This window comes from Rhinolophus sinicus, chromosome 17 (genome assembly GCF_057876585.1).
Source record: "Rhinolophus sinicus isolate RSI-liver-muscle chromosome 17, RSI-T2T, whole genome shotgun sequence".
NCBI lineage: Eukaryota > Metazoa > Chordata > Mammalia > Chiroptera > Rhinolophidae > Rhinolophus > Rhinolophus sinicus.
This window is the reverse complement of record NC_142517.1, coordinates 113095702-113108621: the sequence shown is the minus strand read 5'-3', so window position 1 is coordinate 113108621 and position 12920 is coordinate 113095702. Positions and strand designations below refer to the sequence as shown.

At 46.5% G+C, this 12920-nt stretch overlaps 2 protein-coding genes across 12 annotated transcripts in view; one reads left to right on the top strand and one right to left on the bottom strand.

Moving 5' to 3' along the window:
- Positions 1 to 8508, top strand: part of WDR33 (WD repeat domain 33) — a 127867-nt gene extending 119359 nt beyond the window's left edge. For 5 of the 11 annotated variants that reach the window (XM_088794035.1, XM_074334643.2, XM_019717944.3 and 2 more), the window contains 5 exons: positions 270 to 720; positions 4946 to 5109; positions 5222 to 5314; positions 5941 to 6156; positions 7865 to 8508. In XM_088794035.1, the coding sequence (XP_088650161.1) occupies positions 270 to 720; positions 4946 to 5109; positions 5222 to 5314; positions 5941 to 6156; positions 7865 to 8094 (1154 nt within the window). In that variant the 3' untranslated portion in view covers positions 8095 to 8508. The remainder of the gene's footprint in view (positions 1 to 269; positions 721 to 4945; positions 5110 to 5221; positions 5315 to 5940; positions 6157 to 7864) is intronic. The other 6 variants (XM_088794036.1, XM_088794034.1, XM_074334683.2 and 3 more) reach the window with 2 other exon arrangements.
- Positions 8509 to 9097: 589 nt separating this feature from the next.
- Positions 9098 to 11914, bottom strand: SFT2D3 (SFT2 domain containing 3). The gene has a single exon (XM_019717951.3). The coding sequence runs from the start codon at positions 11873 to 11875 to the stop codon at positions 11225 to 11227; it is 651 nt and encodes a 216-aa protein (XP_019573510.2). The 5' UTR covers positions 11876 to 11914; the 3' UTR covers positions 9098 to 11224.
- Between the last annotated feature and the right edge of the window lie 1006 nt (positions 11915 to 12920).

The following is a 12920-nucleotide window of genomic DNA, read 5'->3' as shown; positions in this document are numbered from 1 at the left end:
GTACTGGAAGCTGGGTATTGCTGATCTCGTTTGAGATTAGTGATATGCCCTAGGTCGAGTTCCTTAACTAGCGTGTGATGAAATTGAAATCTTCACCACAAAACGCTTGTTCTTTCCATTATGTGATGCCTTCGGGACATTTGTCAGGACCCTAAGTATGCTGAGAACCTAGGAGGAAAACATTTGAAATGAAAGAATGCATTCTGAAATACTGTGATGCTGAAAATCAGCCCTGTGTTGGCAGGATTGCTGAAGTCGGGGTAAATCAGCTTTGTTTCCCGCAGGTGACTCCCGGGGCCCTCCAAACCACCACCTGGGCCCCATGTCAGAGAGGCGACATGAACAGAGCGGCCCTGAGCACGGCCCAGACAGGGGGCCTTTCCGCGGCGGCCAGGACTGCAGGGGTCCCCCTGATCGGCGTGGCCCTCACCCTGACTTCCCCGACGACTTCAGCAGACCAGACGACTTCCACCCTGACAAGCGCTTTGGCCACCGGTTACGTGAATTTGAGGGACGAGGAGGACCTTTACCACAAGAAGAGAAGTGGAGGCGCGGAGGCCCCGGGCCTCCGTTTCCTCCGGATCACAGGGAGTTCAGCGAGGGGGATGGCCGTGGCGCAGCGCGGGGCCCTCCAGGGGTGTGGGAAGGCCGCAGGCCTGGAGATGAGCGGTTTCCCCGCGACCCTGAGGACCCACGCTTTCGGGCGCGCAGAGAAGAAAGGTGGGGCAGATACTTTGTGGGTCCGTTTCTTCTTCCCTGGAGCTTTTCACCTGTTCTTTCCACAAAAATCTCTTTCCTCTTTTGCTTGGGGAGAGAGTACTAGACTGATTACTAGCCCTATGCTATGTTTTGCATTTAGACTTTAAAAGAATTATGCTTTTTAGCCTTTATATGGTTCTTTTTGTCTTTACAATTTAGAAATCTTTCTGCTCAGTTTTTGATCGTTTTAAAGAGATGGGAAGATCCATATACTATAAAATTTCTTGGATCTGATCAGAAATCTCTAGGTTCTTTTGATTAGGATGATGAAACATAAGATCGATAGATTAAGAATAAAGGAATTGTGAAATAGTTTTTGTGAAATTGCCTAAAGATCTTGAGAAAATCAAATCAAACTGAAAAATAATCTTGCTGTAAAAATTAGGTCAAGGTCAGACTTGAACACTCAGCTTGCGTGGTGTAAAAAAGGAATAGAAGAAATATGGAGGAAAAACAAGAACTGGTGAAATCTCAAGTGAGACTCAGAATAATCAGTGATGATGATAACAGTATGTACTTTGTGCCAGGTGTTACCTCATTTGTTACAGTGCATTGTGAGGTTGGTGGTGGTGTCAGCGTTTTCCAGGGAAGGAATCACACCGGGAACCAGCACTTGTTTGACACTCAGGTCTCACAGTGCCCATGCTGCCAACACTCTGCCTTTACTCACTTGTGCCTCACCATTGTCCCGACACATTTCTCACTAGTGTTGCCGAGTTGGTGATTGCATTAAGGATTGGCAATCTCCATCCTCACAGATGTGGTAGAAGAGATTGACTAAGAAAAGGTCCAGGGAGGGTGAGATAGAGGGTTAAAGAAAGCAGCTGTCAGAGTTTTTTGAAAAAGATTTCAGGGCTCCCCGTTTTCTTAAGGGCCTCTCTTAATGATACCCAAGCATTCGCTCTTTGAAGTGGCTTCTGTGTCTGCAAGTGCCTCATTTCCAGGGGCTTTGGCACCAGCCGCTTTCATTGATTTCTTGAATCTCTGCATCTAGAGTAAAGTCTCACATTTTTCCAAGCCTCAATTTATATTTCATGTATCGGTGACAGGCTTCCAGCCTGAACTCTGGTGCTCTTCACAGCTTTATGCTGGTCTTCACATGCCAAACAGGTTTGTGTTACCTTGTGCTGGTTGCCTCCTCTCCTGGAACAGTTTCCTGGATGGCTGGCTCACTCCGGTTAGATCTCTCCTGGTATACCCAGTTCCTTTACTCTGCTTCACATTTCTTCATAGCACTTAGCATGGTGTGACATTAAGTAATATATTTGTTTCTTTATGTATCTCCCAGAAGCGTGACAGCTTCCCAATGGCAGGGGCTCTGTTTACCCACCACTGTGTCCTCAGGACCTAGAGCAGTCGTGGTGACACAGTAGGTGCTCAGTAACTCGAATAAATCTATTAAATGGGAGAGGTATCTGAGGGGTCAGTTCACTGGGGGGTATACAGGTCAGCTAAGACTGCCATAACAAGCTACCACACATGGGGGGCTTAAACAACAGACATCTGTTTTCTGTTTCGGAGGCTGGAAGTACCAGGTCAAGATCCAGCAGGGTGGGTTCTAGTGAGGCTTGTCTTCTTGGCTTGCAGACAGCCACCTTTTTCCTGTGCTTGCTCTCGCATGGAAGAGAGAGCGAGCAAACTCTAGTGTCTCTTAGAAGGGCTCCAATCCCACCACAAGGGCCCCACCCCCGTGACCTCATCTAACCCTCATTACCCCTCAAAGGCCCATCTCCAAATACCATCACATTGGGGTTTGGGCTTCAACATGTGAATTTTGTGGGGCACACAGACATTTAGTCCATAACAGGAGCTCTTTTCTAATTGGGTCAAATTAGATTCTGTCTGTCTTTCTGTAACTGGGGCAGTCATATAATGGATGCCTGGACAAAAGAAGCACACTTGGGGATTCTTTCCGGAATCCGTCTGAGAGAAACAGTGCCCTTTGCTTCTACTCTCCGACCCCACTCATTTCCTCTCGGCCAGTGCCACCCTTAACCTTGACTGTTATTTCAGCACTTGTGCTGGTCACACCCCTTTGGCTTGCAGGAGCGTAATTCGGAAGTCACCTTATGACCAAGAAAGTTATTAAAAAGAGAGCTGGGGTGGTGGAGTGGAAAAGGGAAAGGTCTTTTCACAGTAAAACACCTGAGTGATAAATATAAGAGTGATAGAATTAGAAAGTCACTGCTTTTATAAGCAATCAATGGCATAATTGATTCAGGCGTGGGTCATTAGTGGATGCTGAAACCATTGGATAAAAGATTGTGGGAAAACGGGATAGTCTCAGAGCCAAAGTATCACCCCACTGATGACTTAATTGCAATGGAGAAAATGTGCCTTTGCAACAGTGAGATTTGGTTACTACACCACTTTTACATCATAAACAAGAAAAGAAACTGACGTCACTGAGAGGGTGTGAGTGATTCGGCCAGGAATGTTTAATCTGAATCTAATCATGAGGAAACAGAGAAATGTAAATTGTGGTACAGTCTATACAACACCTGGAGGGACCCTAAAATAATTTCAAGGTCATGAAAGAAAATATGGGAGGGGGACTGTTTTAGGTTAACATAGACCAGAGAGACATGACACTGAATAACAATGTGTGATCATGACTGAAATCTACATTTGAAAACAATTGTAAAGGACATTTTTAGGACAACTGGAGAAAATTGAATGAGACTACATATTAGGTTGGTGGAAAAGTAATTGTGGTTTTTGCAATTATTTTTAACCTTTTAAACAATTATTTTTGCACCAACGTAATATTAAATAATATTACATGTTATTTAGAGTGGTAATAGTATTATTATTTAGGAGAAAGTCCTGTTCTCAGAAGAAACATACCGAAGTACTCAGGGATAAAGCATCATGTGTTGGCAGCTGATTTGAGAATGGTTTAGAAACTGAACTTGTAAATACGTGGATAAAGAGAAGATAAAGCACATATGGCAAAATCTTAAGAACTGATTAATCTAGGTGAAGGATGTATGGGCTTGTTCTATTCTTTGGACTTTAAGTTTGAAAATTTTCACAATACAGTGGAGTAAAAGATAACGGAATGGAGCAGAAGGCCTGGCCTGCGAGGAAGCTGCGGGCAGGAGGACTGGTGCCATGCTGGGCACCCTTCTGACCCTTCCCCCACTCCCCACAGCCTCCTGGTGTGCTCATGGACCTTTCCTGCAACCCACAGGCCTCTGCCAGGCGCAGTGCAAGTGCTCCCTCCTAGTGGCTCGGCTGCAGAGACACTCGGCCTGCTTAGTTTCCCATTCCAGAATACCTGAGGGTTGGTGAAATTGCCCGCCAGCGGGTAAACCAAGTTGCCCATGAGCCACATGCCTGCTCACACCAGTCAGCTGTGGAGCGGGCCATTGGTGAAGTGAGTGGCCACCCCTGAGGAGAGACTGGGCCAGGGCAGATGGCAGAGCAAATTCCTCAAACTAGCCTAGTACAGTTGGCAGGCATGAGTCTACAACTCCATTTTTCTGATTGTGTAGGTATTAAATGTTCATTATAAAATGTAAATGATAATGAGAAGTACTTGGGAGGCAGTGGTAAAGAGGCTGGGCTGGGTAGGGGGCGTCAAGACTAGCTGAGTTCCAGTCTGAACACTTAGTTAGGGGTGACTTAACCTCTCTGTGCCTCTGTAGTCATGGGTAGACAGAGTTAACCATAGTAGCAGCTTCATGAGGTTGTGAGGATGAAATGAAATGAATAATACATGTAAAGCATTTGGCACGATGTCAGTACTTAAAAATGCTCACTGCTCTTATTGTTCCTAAAAGCCTAAAAGAACATCAAAATAATTCTCCATTCTGATGTTTACTTGCCATTTTTACTTCTACTATTGGGACTGTAAAATGTGTACTATAAAAAAAAATACATAATTGGTGTGGCCGGTTAGTTCAGTTGGTTAGAGCGTGGTGCTAATAAAACCAACTTTGCTGGTTTGATCCCCACATGGGCCACTGTGAGCTGTGCCCTCAAAAAAAAAAGAAAGAAAGAAATGTAATGTGAGCCACATACGTAATTAAAAAAAATTTTTTTTAATACATAATTTTACTTTATTTTTCTCCCACTTAATGTTGTATCATATTTTCTCACATCATTATGCTTCTTTGAAACATGAACTTAGAGCTGCAAGGTATTCCATTAGGCGGACATTCTGCTCTGTTTCTCCTTACAGCTTCAGGAGAGGAGCCCCCCCGAGGCATGAAGGCCGTGCTCCCCCAAGAGGAAGGGATGGTTTTCCTGGTCCTGAAGATTTTGGTCCAGAGGAGAGTTTTGATGCTTCTGAGGAAGCCGCCCGAGGAAGAGATCTGCGGGGACGAGGCCGGGCTGCCCCTCGAGGTGAGTGGATGCTGAGGACACCAGCTCTGGGAAGGGGAGGGTGGAGAGGAAGAGGTTGGGAACACACCTGAAATAGTCTGTGAGTGTGGTGGTGTTTTGCTCCATTGTGTAGGAGGAAGGAAGGGTTTACTTCCCACTCCTGATGAGTTCCCTCGCTTTGAAGGAGGACGGAAACCAGATTCATGGGATGGAAATAGAGACCCAGGTAAGGAAAGGGGCTGCCTGTGACTTATGGTTCACACAGTGAGAACTTCCCAGGGGTCCACCAGGTCCCCTCTTTTCCAACTCACATTTCCACGGGAGGCCGGATTGTCTTCATATCCTTAACAAACAGCATACTATCACAGGAGATTGAATTTAGAAACAGATGGGGGAGCCCAGCTTTCTTCTACTTGGCCAGACATTAAAGGGTTTGTCTAAATATAAAACTACAGAACTCTTCTCACTAAATTGTCTTGTCTTTAAAAAAATGTATTTAAATGAGAGTTTTCTCAGTCTTAATTGCTAATATGGCAAATATTAGATCCAACTTTCATAAATGAAATCCTTTGGGGTCCTCAATAATTTTTAAGTGTAAAGACTAAAAAGTTTGAGATCCACTTTTCTGGACTTTACCTGCCTCTTATTCAGGAGGTATGCTGATTTCTAATCTTGACCTTGGTTATGTGTTCATGGTGTGACTGATACCTGCTGGGTATGCAGCGAGTGTGTCTTGAATGCATGGTGGTGCTCAGGTTGCTGCTCCTCCTTAGCGGTATAGCTCCCGTCTGCTGTGTTTTCACGTAATGAGACTGTCCGATGCTTAGCCTTGGCGATCTATGTGTGTTTCAGGGCCAGGTCATGAGCACTTCCGTGATGCCCCCCGCCCCGAGCATCCCCCTCACGATGGTCACTCCCCAGCTAGCAGAGAACGGTCCTCTTCTCTCCAGGGCATGGACATGGCATCCCTGCCACCCCGAAAGCGCCCCTGGCATGATGGGCCAGCGACCTCTGAGCACAGAGAAATGGAAGCCCCAGCGGTTCCTTCTGAGGATCGTGGAGGCAAAGGTAAGTGGAGGCCACAATTCTCTTTCCGGGAGCTGTGGATGCTGTAGCCCTGCCAGGAAGGCTTCAGGGGCCCTCACAGGCCTTATCTCCATGCTAGCCCCACCCAGGGTCTGCCTGTTCCATTTGTCCCTGTTAGGGTACTGAGGGTCCTTTCTCCATTCTGCCCTTGGGGGTCAGGCTGTGGAAAGGCACGTGTGCCCAAGGGTGGGTCAAGGCGCTTTGTTTGTGCTCACCATACAGCCCATCAGAGCTCTCCCTCGGGACTGTGAGCTCAGCTCCCGCACACAGCTCCTCCGCCTGTGTTCAGGAATCTCTGCTTTGTTCAAGTTCAGCTGTCTGTTGGGGTGCTCAGTGCTGAGTCTGCTGGGAGTCCTTTCCGTGACTCCTGCTCTGACTGGCCAGCATGCTCCCCACTGGTGGTTGTGGAGACTGGAAGGCGTCCTCAGTGGCCCGAGGAACTGTCCTCTCCCAGGTTCTGGGTTTGTCAGCCTGGACCCAGACGAAGCACTGCTTGTGCCCACAGATACTGGGGGGAACATGGTCTGGAAGGGGGTGTTTCTTTTGGGGGGGGGGGTAGGGGCAGATTATTTCTACAACTTGAAACTTTGGCTCTTTAGAGGCAGCATGAACTTTTAGCCAAGAGCAGTAGCCACCAGATGCTAACTACAACTTGAGTCTCAGGTCAGCCTGGGCTGGGAAGACTGCCCATGTGCCCCCGCTTGCCTCCATGACAAAGTTCTAGCTTTCGTTCTTGACAGTTGTTTGGTTCTTCTCAGAGCAAAGCCCTCAGAAATTACCTCATGTCACCAGTAGGTCTCCCCACCTAAGCACATGTTGTTGCTGGTCTCTAGGGGCACTCAGGACACCTTTGTAGGTCTCTGGCTGAGGCCATGTGGCTAGTGTGGAATGATGTCCTGGCTGATGACTTCTCTGCCAGGCACCTTCCAGTGGGCCTAGGCTGTGCTTTGTAGGAAAAGAAGCCAAAATGACTCCTTTGGCGAGCTTTCCTAACTGCTGTGTCTTAAGTGGATTGCATTCCATTGAAAAATGGAACACAAAGTTGTCAATAGTCTTCTGATGGGATTTGGCCACATCTCCTATAATGCACTATCATCTCATGAGAAAAAAAAATTACAAGCCAGAATATTAATACCTAAAGGTTTGTGTGTCCAAGGTCTGGGACAAATAAAACTATCCCTGGGAGAAATCATTCTAAAAGCTAATGGGTTTCTTCTTTTTTTAAATGCTTTTGTTTTAGAAGAAATATTTCACTAATTATTTAAATCAGAAGTGCCACATGGTTGTGGGATAACCATAGTCCACACTTATCCCAGTTGGAGCACTGTAATCAACATCAGTCACTTCCCCCAGAATTTTCCTGGTGGCACAGGAGGGTGAACACACATTTCCTACAGACTAGAGACACGGCCCACTGTGCTGGGACTCCCAGGACATTTCCCAGTCTCCCGCACACGGCACTGGGGAACATGTCTAGTTGATGAAGAGGGGCACAAGCCAGAACGGGAATGAGACATTAGTCAGGAGGAGGGTGGAGGCACAGCTTTTAGTGCTCTAATGCTAATGTCCTCAGAACTGTTTTAAAGAGAGACCCAGAACTGTTCCACTGTCATCACAGAGTAAAAGTTTGTACCAGGAGTTAATAGTCTCTGACACAAAAGTCACGTGTGAAATCAATGTTTCATTTCAGGCCGAGGGGGCCCAGGACCTTCCCAAAGAGTGCCAAAATCCGGGCGCTCCAGCTCCTTGGATGGAGATCACCATGACGGATACCACAGAGATGAACCTTTTGGGGGCCCTCCGGGCAGTGGGACCCCTTCTAGGGGGGCCCGGAGTGGCAGTAACTGGGGTAGAGGGAGTAACTTGAACTCTGGCCCCCCCAGGAGAGGAGCTTCAAGGGGTGGTGGAAGAGGTCGGTAGAAGTTGGGGTTGATGGTCCCTGGCCTCCCTGGACAGTATTTGAGAACTTTTTGTGGACTTACCAAGAGAAACAAAAGGAAACCTGCACCACGTAGCCCTGCACTCTTTCTGGGGCAGCTGTATCCCAGGAGCCCCTAATGAGTCTTCGACATGAAGAGACGGCTGCTGGCTACTCAGCAGCTGGATTTGTTTTGTCCTGTCCACCCTCACTGCCCTTTCCCATGTTGTTTTGTGAAGATAAAAGCTGGAATCTTTTTTTAAAGCATCATCACAAGACTAGGAGCACCTCGACAAATTTAAGTTCATGTCCAATTGGAAATGTTTCTATATGTACAGTTTGTCAGAGAAAAAACACATTAAGTTGTTTTTGTATGAATACAGAATGTGATTTATGCAAGAATTAACAGAAAACAATAGTTGTGAAGTGCTTGCCTTAAGGAAACCCTTAGTTTCCATGCATCCAGTCTGCTGAGGGGTATACAATTAGTGCTCATATTGTGAGCATACTTGACGGGAACCGTTAAGTCATCTAAATTAATTTCATCTGTGAACTTTTGTTTTTAAACAAATTCTCATCCAGCCATTCTGTCATTTATTTCTGTAATAGAGTGAGAAATACCTTAAACGATGACACAGTTTAAAGAAGATTCAAAGCCTTAGATGTGCTCTGGCAAATGGAAAATTATACTCTGAAGAAAAAAATACTCTGGTTATCCATGGAGGGGATCTCCCTTGGGTGCATCTAGTAATCACACCTTAGATTTGAGTTGCCTTGTTACTGACGAGAGGAACTACAGGAATTAACTACATATACCCTTTTGGTTACTGTGAATCATTTCATAAATTGTTTAAGTTGGAAAGAATGGACCAAAATATCTAAAAACAATTTTGCAAAATTTAACTTCTTTCTCTTCCATGCTAAGCTATATGGAAATACCAGTGTTTAAGGCAGAGTCTTATCAGCATCTCACTTTAAAAACATGATTAGGAGGCTCAAGATTACTTTAGGTTTGTGGATAGTCTTTATTTGCCCTCCACTATATAGCTTAAAAACAAGTTGTAATCGAATTCTAAGCTGAAAAGGGACCCAGAAACCAAAGCCCCATCAAGGTTAGGCTCCTTTTTCTGAGATTCATGTGGTAGTAAGACTTTTATCATCTTAACATTTTAGGCTTTAACTTTAAAACACAGTACCTCAGTAAGCAGATAACCAGATCATATTTTGAGAATGAATACATTTAGAAAAAACTGAAATCGCTACATACATATAATATACACACACACACACACACATATAGACATTTTAAAATATCACTGTCAAAATACAAGATAATTCTGCTTTGAATCTATAAAAGCTAGATTTTCAGTGGTTGAATTCTTGAGAAAATGTTGGGGAAACAGTTTTTAGAAATATAGTAGCATCAACATAAAAATGTGCTAATAAACACTGTAAAATCTTCAGCCATGCAAATTCTAGAGAAATTTAGAATCAGAACCTATTTAGTTAGGTGTAGAAAGAGCAGGCGTGACACAAGTTTTTCTAGTTAAAAAAATAAATTGCTCCCTGAAAACAGTGCATTTGCTCTTACAAATACCCCCTTGGTTGTTCCTCTTGAGGTAGGTAATCCTATTTTCTGATCCCAGAACAAGGCAGTATTCTTAGAGAATACTGTGGGGGAGGAAATGTGTGAAGTAGCCTGCCTGTAAGCCTGCAGTGGGTGTCAGTCACTTCAGTGTCACTTCTTGAAGCAGGGCTTAGGACATTCAGCAAGAACCAAGAATGTACATCTGAGGGTAAAAGCAGAGGCAGTGCTCTGCTGCTCTGCAGTGCACACCTTAGCTTAGGCAGCACTGGATGGAATCCAGCCCCAGAAGACAACTTTCAAACTGTGCAATCTGATGCACAGAAGAGTGGTTCTCAATCTTAGGTGAACATGGAATCATCTGGAGAGCTCTAAAAAAATAATACTGGTAGCTGGGTCCCACCCCCCAGAGATTCTAATGGCATTGATCTGATTTGGCTCTTTTAGCAATTCTGATGTGAATTGAGAACCACCAAAATAGAATTTTGAAATTCTAAATACATTTTACTTTCTAGTTAATATATAGCTAGTGACAAAACATGTAGTTTTTTAGAGTCATCAGAATACTGAGACCAAATTTCTGGCAATAAAATAAGGTGTGCAATCAAGTCATAGACGAAAGTAAGTGCTGAACCTAGAAAGGAAATTTGGCAATTAGATATGAAAAGCATCTTACATTAGGATTGCCCCACAAAGTGTAAATTACCATTCAGATAATAAAATTAGGAATTATAGTTAGACCTTGTAGAAACCCATGGATTCCATTAAACGTAGGGACTCTGAATGCAGAATTATCTTCCTTTCTCCTAGGGATCCCCTCGTTCTGCCCAGGGACCTCTCAAATCACTCACATGTACCTTACTGGACACCATACTTCTTGGGACAGAACATGTCCTTTTTAGTCCATCGCTTTCGTCAATACAAAACCAATTTTTTTCTGACTTTATAAGGCACCATATTTACAATTCCACTAAAAGATCGCGATAAACCGTTTTAACTAAAGTACTTTTAAAAAATCCGATGTCTAAATTTAATCCGATACCTTTATGAACTTTGAAAAATGAGAGAAAATAATTTCCAAGAGCCAAAGGGGATTAAAAAAGCTTATGGTAGCTAAACCACAATCTACCACTGGATTTTTAAAATAACGAAAGTGAGAAGTCATAAAGGCAGCTAATTAAAACTGAAGAGCCTTTTTTTTTCCCCCGGCTGGGCTCGACTTAAGACCGCGGTTAACGCAAAAACAATTTATCTTAAATATTTCACAGCATATCACCAACTCAAACGACCAAATATCGTTTGCAGTGCACAAGCTACCGAATATAGAACAAAACGCTGAAACAGGATCTTCCGAAACTGCCTGTGTCTCAGTTTTGTAACAGCCGCTCCAAGTTCACAGATTCGATGGCACAGGAAAGACAGTCTTTGCGTGGTGGTCTGGGAACTTGGCTAGGCCGGCGCTGGCCCCGCGTCCTCCCCGATGGCGCTGACAGCGCGTCCCGGGGGCTGGCCCCGCATCTCTTCCCCGATGGCGCTTCCCGGGCTTATCACACGGGCAGCGCCTTGGCGAGGCCGGCGCCCGGGCCCAGGCGCCCGAGCGCTAGGCGTAGCGCGGTGCTTGTGCCTCGAGGCAGCAGGTCCAACAACGCGACTAGCAGCGCGGCCACCTGTGCGCAGGCGCCCAGCGCGGTGAGCAACGTACTACGCAGACCCAGGGCGGCGTAGAGCGTGGCGCCCAGCCCAAACACGTAGAAAACCGCGGGCCGCGATGGCGCCTCCTCGCCGCACAGCAGGCGCCTGCACGCCGCGCCGCCCCGCAGGAGCATGCCTCCCGTCAACGCCAGCGCCGAGCCCAACGACCAGAGGAGCGCGAACTTGCGGGCGCGTAGCAGTAGCACGGGCGCGTACAGCGCGGCCAGGCCGAAGCAGAGTGCGGCCAGCAGCAGGCACACGCCACTCGCCGCCAGCTGCTGCGTGCGCGTCACGCTCAGCAGGCAAGCTGGACCGGCCGCCGGCTCTGCCGGGCTCCGCGCCCACGTCCAGCGCAGGCCTGCGCGGCTCAGCCACGCCCCCAGCGACCCGTCCCCAGCCTCGGGCTCCTCCGCCTTTTCCGCGGCGAGAAGCGGCTTGCTGGCCGCCGGCCTGTCCGCTTTCCCCTGCGCCAGGTACTCCTGCAGCTGGCGGTGGAGGTCTGCCATTTTGGCCGAGCGGCCGCCGAACGGAAGTGCTGCCTCCCACTTCCGGTTCTCCTCGGCTCCTGACAGCAGGGGCGCGCCCATCCGGCACCTGTTGGTCGGCTGTGGCGGAAGGGGCGGGGCAGCCCCTGCGGACCTCTGATGGCGCCCCAGAACCTGGGCAGGAGGCCCTGCCTGTCGGTCTGCATTTACTCACCTAGTGCCCAGTTTTGTTCATTGCTGGCTGTAGGCGCTGTTGCGGCCAGGAGAGAGACGTCAGCATGAATCATTGGGGTGTGGCTATAAAAGGGTACATAGGGACATCCGTGATGGAACTGTCGTTATCTTTTTAATTAAAATTTGAAGATCTAATTGGCTTTATTAAATGATTTATGAATTGGACAGCATCTCGCCTAACAAGCAGAGAGATGCTCCAGTACTGTGTCTTCATCTTATGGATGTCAGTATCTTGGTCGTGTTGTGCCATAGTTTTTATAAGATGTTACTATCAGTAGGAACCAGGTAAAGGGCACACGGAATCACTATTATTTCTTAAAACTGCTTGCTAATGTACAATTAAGTTTAATTTTTTTAAATGTTCAGACTTGGAGGATTTAGGTGGTTTCCTTGGGAAGGCTACGGAGTTGATATAGTTAACCCCCTCACTCCCACCAACTTGCTTTTCTTCTGTTCCCCATTTGAGCCGAGGCCTGGTAATATTCTTGACTCCTTCAAGCCCCATGCCCACCAAGAGTTTTTGGTGGTGACCTTGTCATATATTTTTGGTTCACCTCTCCCGGATTCCTGACTCATTGTCACATCCCTTTGATAAGCTCACCCACATTACAGTCAACTCCAGATCTGTCCTGAAATAGCTCCAACATGCCCTGCTCTTTCTCAGAGCCTCCTCTACCTTGGGGTAGATAGGTGTTGATGGTTTTCTGCTGTTGTCATCTCTGGTTTCTCAGCCTTTCTGTGACCTATACATCCAATTTCCCCCATTAAGTCCCTTTTAATGCTTTCTGCTTTCCTTGTTGGATCCTAACAGATACTGTTCTTTTTCAAAACA